The 23,418-nt window shown below is 50.5% G+C and overlaps 1 protein-coding gene across 5 annotated transcripts in view; it reads right to left on the bottom strand.

Moving 5' to 3' along the window:
- PRKDC (protein kinase, DNA-activated, catalytic subunit) overlaps positions 1 to 23,418 on the bottom strand; it is a 125,179-nt gene that overhangs the window by 40,038 nt on the left and 61,723 nt on the right. For all 5 annotated transcript variants that reach the window (XM_025265432.3, XM_044928776.2, XM_044928778.2 and 2 more), the window contains exons 42-60: positions 21,393 to 21,571; positions 19,794 to 19,962; positions 19,524 to 19,589; positions 18,473 to 18,545; positions 17,355 to 17,503; positions 16,377 to 16,514; positions 16,059 to 16,178; positions 13,969 to 14,112; positions 12,248 to 12,399; positions 11,158 to 11,289; positions 10,911 to 11,022; positions 8,790 to 8,914; positions 8,463 to 8,612; positions 7,322 to 7,495; positions 6,742 to 6,840; positions 5,568 to 5,775; positions 3,829 to 4,018; positions 2,808 to 3,020; positions 1,141 to 1,253 (exon numbers count right to left, since the gene is read on the bottom strand). In XM_025265432.3, coding sequence (XP_025121217.3) covers positions 1,141 to 1,253; positions 2,808 to 3,020; positions 3,829 to 4,018; positions 5,568 to 5,775; positions 6,742 to 6,840; positions 7,322 to 7,495; positions 8,463 to 8,612; positions 8,790 to 8,914; positions 10,911 to 11,022; positions 11,158 to 11,289; positions 12,248 to 12,399; positions 13,969 to 14,112; positions 16,059 to 16,178; positions 16,377 to 16,514; positions 17,355 to 17,503; positions 18,473 to 18,545; positions 19,524 to 19,589; positions 19,794 to 19,962; positions 21,393 to 21,571 — 2,706 coding nt within the window. The remainder of the gene's footprint in view (positions 1 to 1,140; positions 1,254 to 2,807; positions 3,021 to 3,828; positions 4,019 to 5,567; positions 5,776 to 6,741; positions 6,841 to 7,321; positions 7,496 to 8,462; positions 8,613 to 8,789; positions 8,915 to 10,910; positions 11,023 to 11,157; positions 11,290 to 12,247; positions 12,400 to 13,968; positions 14,113 to 16,058; positions 16,179 to 16,376; positions 16,515 to 17,354; positions 17,504 to 18,472; positions 18,546 to 19,523; positions 19,590 to 19,793; positions 19,963 to 21,392; positions 21,572 to 23,418) is intronic.

Genomic DNA, 23,418 nt, shown 5'->3' with positions numbered 1-23,418 from the left:
AAGACAAACCTTGGCTACAGAGCCCACTGGCCCCAGCTGGCCCTGCTCTCTGCAGCTGTTCCCCCTTCGGGCCCCATTCCCCCGGCGGGTACCGGTTCCAATGGCAAGGGGCCGTTCCCTCTGTGGGGCCAGGTTCCCCCTGCGGGCCCTGTTGCCCCCACAGGGCACTCCCTCACATGCGTACATCCTGGCTAACCCCTGAGGCTGCCCAACTTCTCCATCTGCTGCACGCTGCTCTGCAGCTGCAAGAGCAGAGGGGACCCCCAAATGCCTCTGCTGAGAGTGGTGACGACACCCAGCAAGGCCACCCCAAGTCCCAGGCCACACCCCATCCATTCCCTGAGACCCTTGGCGATCAGCCCAGTGCCTCTATCCCACCCCCGCCCTGTCCCCTCAAGAAGCCCAGGCAGGACTCAGGCTTAATGAGGAGGCTGGAGCGAAGGACCCTAGGCTGGGTGGGGCCGGCCCTCGGCCTGCAGTGCTGTGGTTACAGAGATACAGGGAAGTCCAGTCTTTCCACAGAAGACAGTGGAACCTTTTGACCATTTCACACTCAGACTTGGAAGTGAAGTGCCTGAGGATTTAAACTGAGTCACAATGGAAACAGGATTCTCACCCACAGTCTAGTCCTAGAACAGCCTGTCAACATCACTGATCTGTATCTCACACTGACTCTAGGGCTGAACAACTTCTGCTGTTACTTCCACATTGGGAGAAACGTTCAACCATCCATTCATGCCACACGTGTGTCTGCAGTAGGCAGCTCGGGACTGGCCACGCTCCTCACCCAGCTCCCCACCAGCCTCCAGGAGCACAGCCCCTCGGTTTGTTTGCCCTCAGCCACAGCGTCAGGGCTCTGGCCTCAAGGCTGCGGGGACTGCAGCTGGGAGACGTGACCCCAGGGCACTAGGGGCGAGGGGGGGGGTCTGGTCTCCACCTCGTGCAGAAAGCCCATCTGTCCAGAGAGAACAGCACCTCCCACTCCCCAGCAGAGCAGTGGGGCTCAGGGGACACCTGGAGGTAGGATCGCATGGGCCATCTCTGCAATCTGGCCTAGGCCAGCCAGGAAGACATCTCCTGGGCACACATCCTATGACAGAAATAACTATTTCCGACCAAATTCCAGAAATGGGTACAAACCTTTTCTCGCTTTTGCTCCACAACACCTTTCCTGGCATAAATCAAACTCAGCTTCTCTTGGTCCTTTATAAATCGTCTGCGTAATCGCAGTATTTCTGCACGATTATCTGGAGCTGAAGAACAGACAGCAGGTTGGTTATGCGCGGCTGATGTTGTCCCCTCCTCCCCAGTATTGCTGACATGAAATGAGGCATCTGCTCGTCTCCATCTCCTACTCCCTGCAGCTCTATTTCCAAAACAACCTAAGCCTGTGAAGCGCAGTTTTGGAAGCTGGAGAACTGAGGCTGCATGGAGGAAGCAGGCAGGGCCCGGACATCTCGGAGAAAGAGAGGGCTTGGAAATGCGAGGCTGAGCTGGAGGTGTGGGGCCACATGGCTGGAGCAGAGCCCCCGCAGCCAGGACCACTGGGGAACCCAGCGCTGCCCCAGCACCAGGCCTGGACATGCAGGTGGGAGCGGGGAGACCTGGCCTTGGAGGGGGACCACCCAGTACAAAACGGGGGCCTCCATGTCTGGTGAGGCCAGTCAGCACACCCAGTGTGCAGCCACCACTCCCAATGCCAGTTATTGCCTGCCTGGACACAGCAAAAGCCAAAAATCAGCTGACGTTTGAGCAAAGCTTCAAATAAGAAAAATAGGAACCAAAGCAACAGGGGGGAGAAAATGTTGAAAGCAGACCATCTAGGAAAAAAATTTGTTAAATGACCCTTTATCACAAGAGCAAAAATAGGTCCTGTAACAGGGCATGGAAGGGACTTTCCAAGAGCACAGAAGCTCGTGGGAACTAGAGACTGGACATCGTCACGCACACGCACAGTCAGAAGGTATCGCTGTGCCCAGAGCCGAGCAGAGATGGTAAGAAGGGAAAATTGGAAGGATAATCCCTCGGGTCCGACAGTCAAGGTGGAATTCCTACAAGAGAAAACTGACGTTTGGAAATTATCAGTAAAATCACCCACGGGAGAAAAGGGAAGCCGTTTCCTAATGAGAAAGAACATGTATATATGTACATACATGCAGGTGGATCACTGTACCATACAGGAGAAATCAACACAACTCTACTGCAACCAAAAAGGAAACGGAGGCCATTAACGCCCATGAACAGTGACCGCATGAGAAAGGAGAGAAGCCCCACGTGAGCCAAGCCGCAGCAAGACCTGTTCAGGACATTGGTGACAGTGTGGAGAGAGGGGGTGGGCAAGGGAGAAAGTGACCAAGACCCCAAGGAAAGGGGGCCGCGGTAATGCCAACTGGAGCTGTGGAAGCAACACTGAGGGGCTGGATGTGCAGATGAGGCTGGCTGGGGAAGGGGCCCTGGGGATGGGGCTGGGGGCTTCTCTCGAGCCTGGGGGGGGCATCTGGCCGGGGCCCCTCCCGGAGCACACCCCCAACCCCGGTGAGCCAAATGTCTGCATCCCCATTCCTGCCCTCAGGCCTGCCCTGACTCTCCCAGCCCCCAGACCTAAACTCTCTCTGACTCAGCTTCCCCATCCTGCTCGTACCATGGCCCCTAGACCCCTGGGAGCCCTGAGTGAGGGGCCGAGCCAGTTCAGGCAACCGCTTTCTGGACTCCAAACCAGGCTCCCACGCGGTGCTGGGCTCCACGCAGGCCACCCGGACTCAGGAACAGTCATGAGTTTGTGGAGGCAGAAGTTTCAACACTTTTACCTTGTGCTCCGTCATCCACCTCATCCTCGAGGAGGCCCAGCCTTTTCTTCCCAAATTCAGGCCCCACGGGCTTCAGGGGCGTCCCCCGCGGCCTCTCGGGCCTCTTGTGGGCAAACAGCAGGGATGCAGACGAGGCCTCAGCGGTGGGGGCCAGGCTGCCACCCAGAGGGTCGGTGCTGCCTGCCGTCAGCCAGTGGGAGAGCACTCTTCCCCCTGCAAACACAAACGATGCGCGGGTCACAGCAGCGCCGCTTGGCCGGCGCCTCGGCCAGGACCTGCTGCTCGAGAGCAGGGCGGCCCGCGGTTACCAGGGTGGGCCATGTCCCAAGGAAGGCCCGGCAGCCAGACCTCCTGTCCTTGTGGGCACGAGGGAAACCACCACATGCTCGTCAGGATGACACAGCATCTACATGCCACTAAGGTCTGTGATTTCCAACATCAGTGTCTACAGGTCCCACAGTAATTGGCCAAGTTAGTCCTATTTCCACAACAAACAGAGTATGAAAAAATTACATAAGGGAAAAACACTGAGGTATTTCCATAAAAACGACTTGGGGATTTTACTCTACAACTGATACTCTGCTGATCAAAGGAAACGGCTGAACCGTTTGAGAAAGAGCAGTTTAATCAACTACAAACACAGTAAGTGAATCTGGTTTAGCGCTGCTTTGCTTCTGAGACAAGCGATTTTAAATGGGATGCACTGGACAGATCTTTCCGGACAAAAATCAAACTAAAACTTACATGTACTGAAATCTTTCTTGTTTTCTCCAGTCAGAAATGCTTTTCTCCCCCTTTTTAAAATTGTGGTAAAAACACAGACAGTCCAATGGACGGCGTCACGCACTCTGAAGAGCCCAGCATGTTTGCTGGTTGCACAGCCGTCCCCACCTCTGTCCCCAGGGCCCCTCAAGGCCACCCCACCCCCGAATCTACAACCCAGGGGCTCAGCCCATCCTCCCTCCTGCCATCGAGGCCTTCATGGTGCCCCCGGCGTGCATGCCCACAGCGGAGGCAGTACCTGCACTCTGTGTGGGCGTGAAGTCGAGCTGCTGCTGGGTGGCCCGGACCTGCCCAGCCATCGCCCTGCGAGCCAAGACGGACCCTTCCTGGGTCCGGGCCTGGAGCGTGCTCTGGGATGCCTGAGTCTCAACAAACATTGGTGTGAGGACCGTACTCCGGAAGCGCCAGTCAGGGTCAATGGTATACTCCTGCCAGGAGGGAGGGTCAGGTGAGTTCACGGCCCTTCTCAGAACATGCAAATGCTTTATTTAAACCTCCACAGTCCTCTCCACAAACATTACTATACTCCATGTAGCTCTGCAAGAAGTCGCTAAAGAACAACTTTCTCAAATTTAAAATTTTTAACAGAACAATTATCTGTCAACAAATAAAACCAATCAGTACTGGGGAGAAAAACTGCTTTTCTCCTCCTAACATCCTGCATTCAGAGCTCACTGCCACGCTCAGGGAATGACTCGGCTCCTCTGACCCCACTGCCCCCGCCAAGTATCCAGACTAGGAGATGCTGGGGACATGCGGGGATGGAGAGGGGGCTCTGCGTCAGGGCTGTGAGGCATCATGCGGTGCTGCCAGGTGGAGGTGCAAACAAGCACCTACGGGGCGTGTCGGGGGAGCGGGGGAGGGAAATGCCTCCATGGAGGTTGAAGGGACAAGGGTGAGCTGTGTGCAGGACAGGGGGCGAGCGGGGTGAGGTGCAGGTGGGCGTCTCGGGAAGAATGTGTGTGGATTCCAAGTAAACTCAGGAAGCCAGCACGAGTCGTCAGGGAAACACCAATCGAACCACAGTGAGGCATCACCAGACGCCTGCCGTGTGGCTGTGACCAGGAGACGAGAGATGGCGCCTGCAGCTGAGGCGGGGAAGGGCACCCTGTGCACTGGGTGGGCGTGTGACCTGCTGCTGCCATGTGGACAGCAGAGTGCAGGTTCCTCAGGAAATTATAAATAGAACCACGAGAGGATCCAGCAACCCCACAGCTGGGTGTTTATCAGAGGAGAACAAAAACACTAATGGGAAAAGACACAGGCACCCCAGTGTTCATAACAGCACTGCTTACAACAGCCAGGATATGGAGACAACCTAAGCGTCCGTAAGCAGACAAAAGGAGAAAGATGTGCGGTGAGCGCGCACGCACGCACACCACACACAATGATGGGCTACTACTCAGCTTTGAAAAAGAATGAAATCCTGCCATTTGCAACAACATGGATGGACCCTGAAGGTATTATGCTACATGAAATAAGTCAGAGAGAAACACAAATACTGCATGATCTTATTCATACGTAAAATCTAAAACAAAAAACGTAACAAAACAAAACCAAAAAAGCTCATAGAAACAGAGAACAGACTGGTGGTTGCCAGAGGTGAGGGGTGGTGGAGATGGGTGAAGGGGGTCAAAGGGCACAAAGTCACAGCTGTAAGTAAGATCTGGGGGGCGATGTACGCATGGTGACTACAGTCGGTAACACCATTCGTATACGTGAAATTTTGTAAGAGAGTATATCTTGAAAGTTCTCATCGCAAGATAAAAAACCTCTAACTATGGGCAGTGATGGATGTTAACTAGATTTATTGTGGTCATAATCCTGTATACAAATATCAAGTCACTACCATGTGCACTGAAAACAAATACTATCCTAATTACACCTTAATTAAAGAAAAAAGCAAGGATTTAACACCAGTGGACAAAATCTGCTGATCAACAGGAGGGAAAGTCAGTTCACAGGGCCAGAGCTCACCTGAAACTCACACTCTGACAGAGGGTGCTCAAACAGGGAAGTCCGGAAGTCAGGGCTCAGGCTGGTCATTTCAAGCAGGAAATCTGTTGCTAAACTCAAGAAGTGCACTTCTATCTTAGGAGAATATAAGGAATTTAGGGCCAGCAATCGGTCCAAGGTATTTGAAGGCAACCTAGTTTCATGGCTCCAGAAGTTCCGAATAGTTAATCTGGAAGGCAGAGAAGAAAGAAGAAGAGGAGGTCTCTACGTGTGCCCCACGGGGAAGATCCTCTTCTTCCACCGGAGATCAGCCCTGGGACTCCATCTACGTGCAGACCTCCATCCACAGGTAAGCTGCCTGACAGATGAGGTATGTGCTGAAGGGGAAATATTCCAGAATGCTGGCATACTTAACAGGAGGTGAGAAGCTGGGTCATTCTATTCTCATTTCTATCCCAGAAGTTTGCAAAGATGAGAATTTTACATTACATACTCTGAAACTGAGAAAACACCAAGAGAAATTACATATATAGTCCTTCATTGCCTTACTAAGACAATTCACTCTACACATTAGTGCCACAAAATATTCAAAACATAATGTGAACAGAAAATAGTCAAACTATTAAACAAGTTAAAAACCAGATCAGGCTTTATAATTTGTGAATGTTTGAGAAGTTCAATTACAATTTTTAAAAGCTCAATGAATTAAAAATTGCAGTACGCTGCAAGTTAGCTGACACACAGAATCGTCAGGGTTTCCGCCGTGCCTGCTGTAACGTAACGAGCGCGTGGCGAGCTCATGGGCATCTGTGATGGCACTGCAGCGCCCTCTGGTTTCCAAGGCCTCCAGCACGCTGTCTGACACTCATGTGCAGGGTGGGAGCTCACTTGGGGTTAAATGGGGAATGACAACCCACTTTTCATTACAGGTTTCTCATCCTGAGATGCTGTAACTCACAGCACAGTCAAGACAGCGTTACCCACACCAGTTTTTTAAGACTTGTATAATAAAGTAACATGCCAGGACTTTAAGGTTCTAAGGTTATTTAAAATACATTTTTCTTATGCCAGCAAGAGGCAGAGAAAAGGCTAATACAGCAAAGGCCCTTTGACACCTCAGAGAGACCCCACATTGGCCCAGAAAGAGCCCTGAATGTGCCCACCCCACCCACGCTGCTCCAGGAGGGGCACTTACTGAAGCCCAGGGTTCTCATCGGTCAGCCCTTGGATCAACACATCTTTCGCCAGCTTGAATACTTCACGCGAGTCTTCGTCTGCCTGACTCTCTGGGTCTCTGAGAGCAGTCACAAGACAATAAAACTGTTACTGCTCGTTCCGCTGCTCTGGGTCAACCCAACAGTGCTGTCTAGGATGAAGGTAACGAAACCTGCCTCTTCCCCAACTTTCACCCACCCCACGGGGCCTGCACCCTGACCCAGGCCCTGGGGGCCAGCTGGCGAGCAGGACCACAGTCCCCAAGGAGGAAACATCCCAGGAGTTCCTTCCTTAACCTTGTCAGACTGTAAGGGAAAACAAGGAAAACAAAGTACACTTTTAGCTCAACCAGTAACACCGCGCTCTGAATATTTCCCACGGGTTCACGAAATGCAGTAGGATGAGAATATATTTCAATATACCAAACTTGTTGCAGTTATTAACCACACATTTTTAAATGTCTTATCATTTATTATAGTCGTTCCAGACTGCTGGAGGCACCCAGATGCTCCCTAAGAGACGGGACACGAGCGTCTGACGGGGACAGGCGAGGCGCTCACCTGTAGTTGTCATGGACCCACATGAGGATGGCGTACATCCGCTCACGGCACGGCACTGCAGGGTGAGCCAGGAACTCCACCACGGCACTCAGGAGCTCCCGGAGCTCTGCCGGTCTCAGCCGTGCCATCATCTTGGAAATTATGTCCAAACACACTTTCTGTCTCTCATCATCTCTAAAAAAGAGGAATTTTCAAAAACACAGACTTAACTGTTATTACTATACCTTTAGATATGACAGGTAACATTTTCTTCTCTGTGTTCTGTATTTCAGATTTTATTATTACAGCTAATACTACATTTATATAAAAATTAAACTCTTGAAAATAATTATCGTGGGCTAGATTATGAAAAGGAAATTAACACTGTAGTGTCCTGCCTGTATTCTAGGAAGAGGATGAGGAAACTGGTGATTTCAAATAGACAGAAGTGCACTAATGTTAACTTCTTGGTTTAGACAAACACCCTGATGATGTGAGATGGGGAAGCTAGGTGAAAGGTGTGTGCAAATTCTGTGTACTTCTAACTTTTCTGTAAAAATCAAATTATTCCAAAATAAAAAGTTCATTTTTAAAAAACCTGACAAAGTCAAACAAAATAAGCTAACTATAAAGGATTTCATGACTTTAAAAAATGGTTTCCAGGGCTGGTCAGGCACCAGGGGTTAAGTGCAGTCAGGGCCCAATGTGGTGCACCCCCATTTCCTCCTTAAATAAGCACCAGCTGAATGCTCCACACACAGTAGACACTGAGCCAGGCTGACTGGAGGAAATCAACACAAAGACAGTTTATCACCGTGTAAAAGTGTGCACACAGGCGGGACGAAAACCGCACAGAGGGAGGAACACACGGGATGCCATCAGCAGCCCTCTGTTAACATTTACCGTAACAGCATGTTACCATTTTGAAAATAAACAAATTTAACAAATAATGGAAGCCTGTTAGCTGACAAAACAGGTACAGAACGCAAAACCACACATTTTGAATTTGAAAACAGCCCTGGACAACCCAAGACGGGGCCTCTCAAGTGTCAGGTGTCAAAGTGAACAAACACTCCTGTCACGACGACTCACAAGTCCCCTTGAGTTGAGGGGACAGCAGAACAAACAGCTGCATCCAAGGACACAGGCGGCAGCCACTCACCTGTGCCTCATGACCTGAACGAAATCCTTGCTCTTCAGCTGCAGGTACAGGTCAGGGGTCTCCTCCGCACGACACAGCACCACCTCCAGACACAGTGTCTTCATCACGCCGTGGAACCTCGGCAGCAGGAAGAGCACGCTGTTCATGAACCTGGGCAGCAGGCAGGGCCAGTGAGCGGAGGGGCACTGACCCCCACCAGGACTGTCCCCGGCAGCAGGTGCTGACAACGCCCCACGACCCTCTCCGCACGCAGGGGCAGGCAGATGGACACAACCACCCACCCCCGCGCATGACCCTCCCCAGCAGGCAGGCGGACGCCACCCCCACCTGTCAGCCAGAGGAGGGAAGTTCTTCGTGGCTCTGCTCAGGCACACAATGAACTTGTCCTCCAGTGTGTTCTGATGCCGCTTCAGCTGCTTCACCACCAGTTCATGCACAGACTCCTCTAGCATCTGGAAGACCAAGTTTCCTTTCAAATACACACAAGTGGGAACTCGGAGGAACTGAGAAGAGTGAGGTGACCACCCAGAGCACCATCTCGAGGAGGCCGTGGGGGCCCTGACCACTGGGCACTACCAGAGGCTTGGCGGCCGTGGGTTCAGGTGACCCAGGCCTCGGCCACACATTGGGTGAAAGAATGATCAAGACTAAACTTTCTGACACCAAAACTCTGCCAGCAAGTCATCTGAGCAGCTAAAGACCAGGGACTGAACACTGTTTAGGATGCATTTGAGGGACTTTTCTGGCGGTCCAGTGGTTGGGATGCCTTCCAATGCAGGGGGTGCAGGTTTAATCTCTGGTCGGGGAGCTAAGAACTCCCAAGCCTCAGAAGCAATATTGCAACAAATTCAATAGACTTTAAAAATGGTCCACATGAAAAAATCTTAAGAAAAAAAAGACGCATTTTATTGTGTCAGTGTGCACGTCTCTGGGCAAAGACTCACAGAAACCAGGATTTCAGGGAACTCCATCTGCAGGCAGCCTGCCCATCTCCCTATGCCCGCCTTCCAGGCCTGGCCTCTCCAAACTGCTCCCTGAGAGCCACACCCCCAGGGAGCATCCACCCACAGAACAGGGGGCCCTGACCCCATGGGAGAAATGAGGAGCACGAGGGGCTCTAGGGACCGGAGACCACGGTCTGGAGCCATGCTGGTCAGTGGTCAGAACACAAGTGACCCCCACTTCTATGTCCCACACTGCTCCCCCATCTTCCATGCTAAATCAACCATTTTATACTAAGAAAAGAGCTATGTCAAACCAAAGGGTGTATCATTTGTATTGAGACTTAAGTCATGAGAGATTAACCTTTCGATCTACTGTTGTGTGCTCCACCCGTGGTAATAACTAAGCACATTATGTGAATTGAAACCCACCACTTAAGGGCATTAGAATCATGTCATCACAACGCTATCCTGAATGTGAAACATGTTTTTATTTTATAAAAATAGCTGGCAATCCCTAAAATAAATTATAAGTTTGATTTTCTCAGGGGAGGGGGTTCCTATTTCCTCTCAGTTTAATTTTCCTCTAAATCCAAATAAAGGTCTAATTGGTGAAATAGGCCAGGCTCCAACATGTTGTGGGAGGACCGTTCTGCCCTAAGGATCCCCCGACTTCCCCAGCCTCTCCTCATCCTGTCTCGCTGCAGGAGGAGAGGGGACTGGAGACATGAATTTGGGAATCAGGAGCCTGAGGAGTTCTCAAGCCATGAGACTAGGTGACCGGCTAGGGGCCCACACTCCAAGTTGTAGGGGAGACCGGCGGGATGACCACCCAGTGAGGGAGAGAGAGTGTCCTCTGAGCAGTGACAGAGGGCCGAGGACTGGTCCAGTGTGGCATTCTAGACAGTGCACCCTGCGTCTGGTCCTCATGGGTGACGGACACTGCAGGCACCAGCACAGACCGTCCTGGACAGTCTGCACCCTGTGTCCTGTCAGCGTGGGCAACAGGCTCTGCAGAGGCTAGCATGAAGCCCCCTGCAGTAATCCACGGGGGTCAGCCAAGTAGCAGCAAGTTATAACCTGTGATTTCCATACACGGGCCGATGCAGAGACTGTGCTTAGGGGCGCGGGAGGGGCAGGGCACAGACCAGGCACCCAAGTCAGAGGCTGCCCCTGCTTTTCAGCTGCACTATGCCAGAAACTGGAAGAGGGGACCTCCTGTGTTTACCCTCCCCCAAACAAAAGCAAGGCTCCATCAGGGCAGTTTCTCCAAAGTGCCCTGACGCCAGGTCAGAGGAATGAAAGCTGCTCCAATGCTTACATCCCAACTTAACAATAAGAAGCAGGTTAACAACCTGAATGCTTGCCAAGTTTCCAGGCATTAAAAAAACAAAAAAAAATTGTCTCTTTAAAAAACTGCCCATTCTAGCTCCTAGTACAGAGGACGCAGTACCAAGGCTGAGCCACCAGTGAAGAAGAGGCGTTCATGCCGTGTGTGCACACTCACCTTCTCTCTCCCGCTGAGATACCGGAGAACAAGCCCCAGGACCTCCGCTGACGCTGCGTACACCTCTTTATATCTGACAAAGGACATGTTACTGACCAGAGCTTCAAAGTACCTGCAAGAAACACAGAAAGCCAGTGAGCACAGATAGTCCTTAAATTTATCAAAATTAAACCATATTCCAGTCTCCAATCAGAATCAGGTACACTTTACCCAAAAAAGAAACAAAGCAAAAAAACATGACACTTACCGGACACTTTCCACGCCACACTTTGGGTCGTAGGGGGGCAAGCTGTTGGCCATTACAATACCCAACAACTGAATTCCTACAGAATTGTCTTTAGAATTAGGGTCTTTACTGGAAAACTTGTCAAATATTAACCTGAAATGTGAGTGTGAAGAAACAGTGTAAGTTGTCAGATGTAAGGAGCAGGAAGACAGACATAAGATCTTCCATAGCTGACTGTCAGGTAAGAAACCCCTTGCTTCCCATTACTTTGTTCACACCCAGTCACTCTGCCTCTGGGACACGGGGAGCTCTGCATCTCCCACAGTCTAGTTATTTGCCCTAATTCTCCCTCGGTTGATGGTGAGAAAAGAAAGAAAAGTGCAGTTGCTCACTCATGTCCGACTCTTTGTGACCCCATGGACTAGCCTACCAGGCTCCTCTGTCCATGGAATTTTCTAGGCAACAGTACTGGAGTGGGTTGCCATTTCCTCCTCTAGGGGATCTTCCCAACCCAGGGATTGAACCCAGGTCTCTTCCATTACAGGCAGATGCTTTACCATCTGAACCACCAGGGAAGCCCATGGTTGATGGCGAACCTTTGGGAAATTCTGGTTTGCCCCAGGCTATGCTGACAGGAATCAGCCCTGTGGGCAGAGCACATGCTGCATGCCCAGAGAGAGGGAGGGCAACTTGAGGGCAGTGCAGTCCGGAGATGCTTCTAGCGACAAATGCTGGGGGCTGATCATGAGCGACATCATGCCCTACCAACAGATTTCACTCCAGGAACCATCCTTCCTTCCAGCACTTCAAGTCCATTAGTATGCTAGTCACTCAGTCGTATCTGACTCTACAACCCCATGAACTGCAGCCCACCAGGCTCCTCTGTTCATGGGATTCTCCAGGCTAGAAGACTAGAGTGGAGTGGGTAACCATTCCCTTCTTGAGGGAATCTTCCTGACCTGGGGATTGAACCCAGGTCTCACGCATTGCAGGCAGATTCCTTACCATCTGAGCCACCAGGGAAGCCTTGAAGTCATTAAGTCTTATAGTAATTAACCCTGCACAATGTGTGACGAGTTAAAGGACACTGCAAACCCCAGTAAGCCCATACCTGTAAGGGACGGACAGACAATCCTTCCAGCACTCAACGAGGGTCTTTATGATTTCAAGGTTATGTCGAAACACAGCTCTTTTTTGATGAAAAACATGTTTCATTAGGAAATGGAGCAATCGATTCGCTAACACTTCATCTTTAGGGACCCCCTGAAAAATGCAGAGAAATTTCATGTAAATACGTAGCATTCCCTTCTGGGAAAGCATTTCTTAACCCAGAAGTCTGTTTATAAAAGAAAACTGGCATTGTACTGAGGAGTCTAGCTCCCATGATTGTTCAGACGACACATGACTGTAACACAAAGGTCTCCCCTGGAGGGCCTCCCCCAGAACCCCCAGAGCAGCCCTGACACCAGGGTGGCTGTGCTCCTGCAGGTCTGTACAGGGTCCTGCAGCCTCTGGGGGCCTCTGCTGAGACCTCCCTATGGGGTCCCTGAAGACATCTTCCCTGCTCTGACTGGGCACCCAGCCCTGCCCCAGCCTCCTTCCAAACCCAGGATCCCACCAACTGCTGGTGCCTTCCCACTGGGGTCCCCTCAACGGCGAGGTGACCCCAGATCTGTGCCAGTCACCTGACCCACTGCCAGGACACTGTTCCATGGGGTACAAGGAACAGGGCGGGGACACCCTCCCAGGATCCCACCAACTGCTGGTGCCTTCCCACTGGGGTCCCCTCAATAGCAAGGTGACCCCAGGTCTGTGCCGGTCACCTGACCCACTGCCAGGACACTGCTCCATGGGGTACAAGGAACGGGGCAGGGGACACCCTCCCTCTGCTTTCAGCCTCTTGCTCAGATTATCGCAATGAGTGGTGAAAGTTCACTATGGCTTTCAACCTGGCTGTTGCAGCTCTCCTAGCCCAGCTGAATGCCTGACACGGGAGTCAACCTCTTGCAGAGGTTCCTCAGTTAAACTCGGCTTGCTGTGAAATGGGATAGCCGCATTCCAACACAAACACATGTGACAGCTCCATGGGCGCATATTCTGTTCAGTAAGCACATGCCAGGCCATCCTTCTAGGAGAACTCTGCACACCACTGGGGCCGACGTCAGTAAGCAGATGGGAGAGAGCAGAGAGAGCTCCAGAGAGCCAGAAAACCGGGAGACGCCACGGCCTGCATCAGGACAGTGCGGGCACTGAGGGTCACCATCACACCAGAGGTCACCAAGTCACACCAGGTCACCAGGAGCAGGGAGGTTGACAAGACGGGTGCCAGAGACCACGACCTCAGCCTCACATTCAGGGTCTGCCAACATCTATTTTACATGTACTTTTAATAAAATATTTTTCCCTGGTGGCTCAGACAGTAAAGAATCTGCCTGCAATGCTAGGAGACCTGGATTCGATCCCTGGGTCAGGAATATCCCCTGGAGAAAGGAATGGCTACCCACGCTAGTAATCCTGCCTACAGAAACGTACAGACAGAGGAGCCCGGCTGGATACTTCACATGTACTTTTAATAAACCAATTATTAGGGTCAGTCCTCCTAGCAAGCTAAAGCAGTAAGAAATCAGGACAAACATCCAACACCTTAAAAACAAAAGCAAAGCCAGAGGAATTATCAAAAGCAAAGCAAAGCAGACAGAAGTGAAGGAGTAGAGTGGGGCCTTCTGCAGCAGCACAGATGGGCAGGATCTGGGCTGGAGACACTGAGGACACTCAGGGTTGGGTCCTGGGTGCCGCGCGGGGAGAGGGCACCAGAGGCACAGCTGCTCTTACCACAGGGGTGGCTATTCCTGTCCACGAAAGGACCGTGGCCACGATCTCAACCACTAGATAGTGGATCCCGTCCCCGCCGTTGTTCTCAGAGACCACCAGCTGCAGCAAGGGGCCCAGCCAGTGCCTCGCATGAGGCCGGAAGACCTAGGCGAGAGTTCAAAGGTCAGATGTCAGAACTGCTGAGTAACCAAGATGGGAGTTCAGGAACATCCTTCTGTATCACAACCCTGCCTAAATTCAAAACAGACATGAATGTCAACAACTATGCTGCTTGATTCAATTATATTCTCAGCTGAAGCCTTCCTTGTGGGCCCTGAAACTACAGCTCAATGGAGACGGATTCAAACTGATCTGCTCTTTGCGTAGATCTGCTCCAACTACGCTTAGAGTAGTAACAATGTTCTACACCAATCCCACCCTCCGCACAGCATACAGCTGTAGGATCCTACTCTTACTGGATATAGAAGCAAGGGGAAGTGGAAAAGGAGGATATAGAAGCGAGGTGCATGTGGAGAATTTTTTTGACACACCCAAGGTCTCTGAAATCCAGAGCATCTCCATGCACTAATTTCCACTGAATTTACTTTAGAAACTCAGACCGAGTGTAACCCAAGACTCTCGGCCTCCTTCCCCTCTGCCACCCTCTTCTTTCTCCAAATGTTTTCTCAGGGATTTCAAATCTACGCTCACAATTAAATCTGTGTTGTCTCAAATCTTTTTGATCAAGTACCCCAGAGGAAAATAATGTTTACACTCTCCACATATGTCTACTGGTTTGTTTATAAATTCTAAATATAAACTTCTTTACTGTATTATTAAACTATAAAAAAGGATAAAATTTCAAACTTGAAAAAGAATTGTAATACAAGTTCTATGTTTTTGTTACATTAAGACAATGGGCCCTGAAGGTTCCTGAGCTCAGGACGTGTGCAATACTGCAGGCCCCTCATGCCACACGAGTGCACACAGCTCAGCAGCCCCCTTGCTGAACTAAACACTAGATGCCAGCTCCTCTCCGCCAGCCATCAAGCCAGCACTACAGGAACACGAGCTGGAAGTCACATGACCCCAAGTACTATGGCTGACCTGTGAACCCCAAGAGGACACTGAGGTCCAACTCGCAGGACCTGTAAATGTGACCTGATTCAGAAACAGGGTCTTGGAAGGTTAAGCGTCATTAGCGGGGAACTTAACCAGTGACAGTGTCTTTATCTGATAAAAGGATTAAAAGGGAAATTTTTACACGTGAGATAGGTGCCGAGAGAAAACCATCCACAAGCCAAGAAATGGCCAAGGTGCACAGCAGCTGGTCACGCATCATCGGGACCAACTGGCTGACATCCCAGTCTCGGGATTTCAGCTCCAGAACCAAAAGGGTCATTTCTGCTGTCTGAGCCACAGGAGCTAGAAGTCAAGTATGACTCTGAGGAAGGGCCCTCCCTACTTGATGGCCTTAAGGCCTCGCGAGTTGCTGCCCAGAGGCCCCCTCCTGACACTTGCTCCTCCTGAGCTGCATGTGAACCCCTTGCCCCTCCCAGGTCAGCCTAGGGTCACTCATAAGCCCGTCCGAGTGCCCCTCCTGACAGGGCCACGCGTGACCGACAGATAAACAGAGCCATGATGCAAACATGTTGGCTACTCTTCACACAGTTACCAGGAATCTCTTCACCACGTTCTCTGTCACTCTAAACCAAGAAGGCTGGCAGCTGTAAGAAACCTGCCAACCCACATACTTCATAACAAAGGCCACTTCTAACTCAGGGGAAGTTAATTTACGTGTTTTACAAGAAAATGAAAGAAAAATGATGCTGAATAAGTAATCCAGGCTGGCGAATTTATTCAGAGAATAAAGCCATGCTGTGACCCTTAACGTCTTCCTTTATTGTGGGTTTTTTAAAAGTAGATTCATATGCGCTTTTGTGCTTAGTTGCTAAGTCACGTATAACTCTTTGAGGCTCCATGGACTGTAGCCCACCAGGCTCCTCTGTTCATGGGATTTCCTAGGCAGGAATATTGGAGTGGGCTGCCATTTCCTTCTCTAAGGAGATGCATGTAATTGAAAACAGTTTTTAAAGAAATAAATAACTTACTTCTTCTGTATTAACAACCAGCTTGGCTAAGAAAAGACGGATATTTAATGACACTGATGGATTTCCCAGTTTGTCATGAAGAAATTTCATCCAAGGAGGAAGATTTCCTGGCACTGAACCCTGAAATAACACACTCAATATTACTTAGCAAGAAAGTGGCATTACGACACAACAGTGACAAAGCAGGACATGAGTGACAAGACATCACGAGTGTTAGAGATGGAATTCAGTTTAGTCTTCGATGTCAAATGTTCGTTCAACAGGGCATGGTCAGTCATGGTTAGCCGTGGTAAGTGAGACCAGAAAGAGCAGAGAGACCTCCTCTCCGGGCAGCGCAGCCTCAAGTCTTTGCATGTGCTGGACCAGGGCCACCAGGGGGGCCATGCACTCATGCTGGCTGAGCTCGTCCATGTCCAGGTCCAGCACGTCGCCTGGGCCATCAGGGTCCTGACGCTCCTGGGGAGAGAGAGTCGGGGTTGAGCACCCGACTGCCTGCTCCGCCACGCAGTGCATACAGTCGCGACCTCACATCTTCCTCATGTTCTCAGGAAGTGTCCCCTCCCTCCGTCTGCCCAGCTCTCTCTGGGGCCACACCGAAGTCAGGGCATCACTGAAGAGTTGCTGCTCTCTACACACACATCTCTTCAGATGTGTCCTGGTGGCCCCAGAACACTCTACGTTGAGAGCAACAGTCCCCACGATTCTCAGCTGCCACTTAATGTAGAAAGTAGAGCAACTGAAGGATAATCACATGGTATGCGGTTTCCTATCGTGTTGTCAGTACTTTGAAAAGTACTGAGGACTTCTGTGAACTTAATCTGCCTGAAAATTTTAATCAATAATAGAATTTTTAAAATTCCTGATCCTTTTTAAGAAAGAAAGAGCAGGGATAATCATTTTACACATGGGATGCTGAACTGAGGTGTCACACACACGGGGAGGAGTAACTGATGTGGGCGTGTCCCAGCACAGACCACTTTCAGGAAAAAGTAGCCCAGGAAACCCCGAGAGGACATATTGGACAAGTGAAGGTCCCAGCCTGCCCCTGCTGCCAGACACTCCTTCCCTGGAGGCCCGCCCTCCAAGGGGGAGGCTCTGCTTGGGCCAGGATCACTGATGGCAGACACACGGTTCTGACATCAACTCTGAGCCCGGGAGGAGCCAGGAATGTGACCATCCCCCCACTGCCTCCTCCCTGTGCTGGCAGCGTTAGACCCTGTGCCTGGACTAGAGGCTCAGGCCCCTCTATCCTGAGGCGCCCCTTCCCTCACAACACCAACAACACTCTTTAATCACCCGTCTCCGGAAATGACCAGCACTGGACTGAAGGTCTTGGGACCCATACGAGTAGCTCTGGACTCCAGTTGAAAAATCGAACTGACTCATTTCCTCGCTCAGGCTGCTGTCTGCCAGATACGATAGTGAAGACATGTATTGGGGGCCACCTGAAGGAAAAAGAGGATGAGCTACCATCACTCAAATCAGTAAGACACGTGTGTCTAGAAGCTCAAGTGACTCCTGCATTTAGGATACTTTCATTAAATCCGTACTCCTCACCCACCATCCAGGTGATCTGGAATCCCTAAGCAGTTACTCTTTAGCAAAAACAAAGACATTAAGTCAAACTAGAGCCAGTTTTTGGACATGATGCTAACAGAACTTCTTGCATTTAAAATTTTTATGATGCACATTCTGCTCATAAACCCTAACATAAATGTGGCTAGAGGTATTACTGATAAATAACTAATCCAAAGTATGTAAGGAATTTACAAAACTGGTCCACATTTTACCCTTGAATCAGAGGAGGGGAAAGCCATGAAGAAAAATTAAGCCAAAAATTGAAACCAGGAACATGTGGAAGGACAGAGGGTTGATTCTAAATAGAGAGGCTAGGGACTTCCCTGGGGGTGCAGTGGTTAAGAGTCTGCGTTCCAAGGCAGGGGACACGCATTCAATTCCTGGTTACGATTCCACATGCCACGGAGCAACCAAGCCTGAGCGTCACAACCAAGACTTGATGCAGGCAAGTAAGTAGTAAACACAGAGCCTAGGAGAGCTCTCTTCAGAGGCTGGCATTACACACAGGATCGCGGGCCATGCTGACCCCGAGGACCAAGACCCCCCTTCAGGGATATTGCAGCAAACGCGGGGGGAGACGAGTCTACGTAACACACAGACAGAATCCAAAAGCAAACAGCTCACCAATCTTGCTTGTGTTAAGAAAGTGAACCAGATCTGAACTCCTCTGGCTACCCTGAGATGCTTCCGTGCTGCTTTAACTAACTGCATTTCTTTCAAAGTACAATTCTATTTACCACTTGAAAATAAAAATTTCCAAATCCAATTCAAGGTTGAGGTATTTAAAATACTATCTATATACTAGAATCTTCCTCATCATTTTGAAAATATCCTACCTGAATCTTCATTTGCCGCCTCCCTGGCTTCTCTCCTAATTTCAATGTACTTTTTCTTTCTTTCCATAGGAACCTATTAGGCAAAAACAGACAATTTAAAACTTTTTAGACTCGGGGTCACATATTTTCTATTTTTGCAGCAATCTGACAAAAATCACTGTTACTCATTTTAAGCAAAACTAACACCCACAGAGACAGACCCCAAGAGCCCGGGAGCTGGTGCTCCTTTGGCTCTGGGACTCAGCGGGTGGTGTTCCTCCAGCCTCAGGCCTAGTCAGGAGCTTCAGGCCCTCAACTGCACAACTGCACAGGCCCTCAACTGCACAGACCACCGAGCTCCCAGCTGCTCCCAGACACTCCCAGGTAACACACAGAGTGTCTGAGTGCCCCAAAGACTAGTGTGATTATGTGATGTCTTAGTTCTTTGAACATAGGACTAGAAAACAGTCCTAGCTTTATTCCAAAAGGGCACAGGGCACAAGGGCAGGAGCAACCACTTACCTGAACTTTGAGCCACCGAGCCACACTAGGACAGGGCGGAGGTTGGTGGCGCGGGACAGAATGCCAGCCTCCCCTCGCACTTGCCCTGCCTGTCCACCGCCCTGGGCTGTGAAAGGCTGCAGCACCCCCAGCACCCGCTGAGCTCGGCAGAGACTGAGCTTGGCTCTGGCCACAGTGTCCTCCCCATCACCCTACTCCTGCTCCCGGCGCCCAGGATTGGATGAGCCTCCACCAGGGCCCAACATTGCACGGGGCAGACCTCAACTCACTGACCATGGGAGCTTACTCAGAAGACCACTCGGGGGATGCATGCTAACAGCTCCTTTTACTGGCATTTTCTCTCCTTTACAAGTTAAGGGAAAACGTGAGTCAGGGCCAACCTTTTACAGCTGCCTGAGATTATACCTGAGGTCAAACTGTAAGAAACCACGGACTTGTTCACAGCGGACTTGAGTAGAGGGCATTTAGTGTTCAGCACCATGTACCTTTTTCCCTACAAGCCTTAGTTAAATGTTTTTACTTTGGAAACACCATGACCAGCCTCACTTACCTCCACTTCTATGGGAAACGTGTAGCAGCGCTTCAGGTCTATCAGATTTTCAAAAATGAGCAAGTTCTGTAAATGCAGAGAGTCCTATGACAATGCCCCAGCGGCGGAGAGGCCTGGTGCTGATGTCACTGTAGCACCTGCCGTCCTCATCCGCACCCAGCTCAGGGAGACCCCCCCTCCAACCCCGCCCTGCCCCGCGGGACCCAGCAGCACCCCCAACCCCACCCCGCGGGACCCATAGAGCACAGCCAGCGGTCTGGAGGGGCCTACCTTCTCCGGTTTCTCACTGAACAGGAAGCCCTGGTAAAACCTGAGCTCCGTGAAGACACAGCGGACAAGGGCAATGGCGCAAGTGTAGGCGGCACAGTGGTACAGCCGCCGGCGCTCCAGCAGCTGGGCCTCCCCAGCCATGTTCTCCGAGAAGGCATCGTGGCACAGCCTGTGGGCGGCCGGGTGGGGGTCAGTCCCTCCAGGGGAGACCAGCTCCAGTCCACAGCACGGGACCTGCCCTGTACACCTGCACCCACCTGGGCTGTACTGCACAGGAAGCTGGGGTGGGGGGCCCAGCCCGAGGAGCAGGGGGTGCTCCAAGAGGCCAGGTCTGAATGACAGTCCAAGGTCTGTGCGAGGGCGTGGAGGGTGGGTAGCAGTGGTGACAGAGGTGCCCAGCACACCCAGGAGCCTGGTCTTGGCCCTGCCCACAGCGGCCAGCCCCTGTGAGCACACTGCCATCAGAACACAGCTGCCCCTCCGTCTACGCTGCTCCCAGCTGCTCCGCACAGCCTGCAGTTGGAAGGGATCATTGGCCAGCCCTTGACGGGAGAAGTGTACCAGGCCCAGCCATGGGACCACATCCCCTGCCCTGCCAGGCCCCCTCCAGTTACAGGAAACCCCCAGCCATGAGAACCCCCCCCCCCAGCTATGGGACGGGGTCCCTCTGCAGGGCTGCAGGCCGAGGAGCAATTGATCAGGTTCTGGTAATACACAGATGGTCGCTGTGACCACAGGGCAGCAAGATTTGTCACCAGGAGGCCTGTGCGGCTCCACCTGGCAAGCCCAACATTTCCCTGCCACTGGCTCCAGGAGACCAGCAACACAAACCCGCCAGCCCTGGGGGCTGTGCTCAGAGGTTGGATTCAGAAGGAAAAACATGGCCCTCAAGACCTTCATTGATGCCAAGGCCTGGGGGTGACATCACCCCCAAGGCACACATATAAGGAGGGTTCACAGGGGTGGAGGGGACTCTGCAGAGCGAGACCCTACACATCTGTGTTCAGCACTAAGACAGGAGCCGCACAGAAAGCTGGCTTCAGAGACGACACGTCTGATTATTCCGTGCTTTACAGAACCACTGCTTAGAAATGCTGAACAGTCCTTCAGTTTCAAATGAGAGAGAAATAAAATACACTCAATACTGCCTTCCTGTAAATCATACACTGAAAACATATTGAGCTGTTGAGGGAGAAGAAATGGTAGAAAAACAGTAAGGGAAAAAGCTGTGCTCTTTATGGACGATGTGTATTGGATAAAACATGCTGCCCAATAACATGTTGAATTAACTCCATCAAAGTACTCTGTAGGGGCTTCCCTGGTGGCTCAGTGGGAAAGAATCTGCCTGCCATGCCACGCAGGAGACCTAAGTTTGATCCCTGGGTTGGGAAGATCCCCTGGAGAAGGAAACAGCAATCCACTCCAGTGTTCCTGCCTGGAGAATCCCACGGACAGAGGCACCACCACCACCACCACATGGTCTGTACACAGGAAAACTACTAAGATTCAGTGTTTAGGCATGTATTCATATTATACACATACGTAAAAATACATGCACCAAAAAAATTAACTACAATCTAAAGTTAAGGAAAACCTTACTTAATCAATGTCTTTGTAAGTTCATTTCCTTCTGTGACGCTCGAGCCGTGGAACACCTGGTTAATTTTAGATTCCTTGGAGTGGACATCATCTTTTGGAAGACGAGAGTACATCACCTCTAGCATCTTGTAATATCCCATCTTCCTGGTAATTTGAGTGTCAAAGGCAGATTCATTCAGCTAAAAACATATAACAAATGATTAGCTTTGGTCCTATCAAACATGGAAAATATTTTATTGAATAAATCAACTTTAATACTCAATGTTTCCTGGTGGCCCAGATAGTAAAGAATCTGCCTGTGATGCAGGAGACCCAGGTTCAGTCCCTGGGTCGGGAATATTCCCTGCAGAAGGCAATGGCAACCCACTCCAGTATTCTTGCCTGGAGAATTCCATAGACAGAGGAGACTGGCAGGCTACACAGTCTGTGGGGTCACAAAAAGTAGGACAGGACTGAGTGAATCTCTGTCTGTCAATACTCAATGCCCTTTAAATTGAAAATAATTTTAACAAAAATGTTAAACCACTTTAGTAAGAAACAGCCCAGGGGCTAAAACATGAACATAAGTACTGATGTGTGGCAGCAAATACTTCAGCTCAGTGAAACTCATTTTGGACTTCTGGCCTCCAAAACAACAATAGACTTCTGTTGGTCTAGGCCACCGAGCTTACAGTAATTTATTACAGGGGGGTTAAGGAAACTAATATATATTTGGGTACCAAGAGTGGGGGGGCTACTTCAAAATGAAAAAAATACGTAAGTGGCTTTGGAATTGAACAGGGAAGAGAGGAGGAAAAAAATTTCACCATACATGACAGAAAATGTCTATATTGCCTTGTAGAGACTGTTGTTAGAAATGTCAACATTGAAGGCACTGATGGTGAGCACTCAGAAGGAAGTGGAGGGCAAGGCAGTGGCAGCAAAAGCAATGAATGCTGTCTCAGGGAATGGCCATCGTCACAAACCTATTTTTGGTAGAAATATGGACATTAAAAGTAATTGGTGGTGAGGTCTCAGAATTAAGTAGGTAACAGTTTTTAGAAACTGGAGGAAAGAGGATCCATGCCATATGGTGGGAGAAAGCTTAGCTGAAGAATGTTCAGAGGTTGTGCAGGAAGCAGAGAATGTAGGCTGTGCCCTTGAATATGGAGCTGAAAGGATTTCTAAGTAAATTTGTTGGAGATAAGCCTGGCTTCTTCTTTGCTGCTCATAATAAAATGTGAGTGTGAGAAATTAGACAGAACTCCAGTGTTCTTGCCTGGAGAATCCCAGGGACAGGGGAGCCTGGTGGGCTGCCGTCTATGGGGTCGCACAGAGTCAGACACGACTGAAGCGACTTAGCAGCAGCAGCAGTTAAGCAAAAAGAACCAGAACTTGATGATGTGGGAAATTCTCAGCCCATCCAGCTTGTAGAAGACACTGCCACGAGGAGATCCACGGTGAGGGCAGTCAGTTGGAGAAGACCACAGGGGCAGCCAGGGAAAGAAGCCTGTGCTCACTGCCGCCTCAGCCTGCACGACCCCCCCACCCCACCGCAAGACCCAGGACCAGGGAGGGGCCATGGCAGGAATCTCCAAGGTGGGCAGGAGACGGACAAAAGGTTTCTGAGAAGCTCAGACCAGTTTAAACTGAAAGGGAAGGAGACAAGATGAAATGAAAAAAAAGGATGCTGTATTCCCCAAATGCTACAGGCAAGAAACAGACAAAACTGCTCAGCTGAAAACAAATGCTAACCTTCAAGGAAAAAGGAGATGACTCCAAGAACAGAGTCTTTGGCCCAGAGCATAAACACCAGGCCACAGAGCACTATTCTCAGGTCTTGAAACCTAATGGATTTGCCCCGCTGAATTTTCAAACTGCTTTGGAGAACAAACTCCTTCCTTCCATTGTCTCCTGTTTGGAACAGGAATGTCTATAATGGTCATCCTATGCCTGTCCCACCACTGTATTTTGGAAGCAAATAATGTGTTTTCTAGCTTCACAGGTCCACAGAGAGGATGTGCGCTCAGAATGCACCATTCTGAGA

The sequence above is a fragment of the Bubalus bubalis genome, chromosome 15 (genome assembly GCF_019923935.1).
Source record: "Bubalus bubalis isolate 160015118507 breed Murrah chromosome 15, NDDB_SH_1, whole genome shotgun sequence".
Taxonomy (NCBI): Eukaryota; Metazoa; Chordata; class Mammalia; order Artiodactyla; family Bovidae; genus Bubalus; species Bubalus bubalis.
Note: the sequence above shows the minus strand (reverse complement) of the source record. Positions and strands in the feature narration are given on the sequence as shown.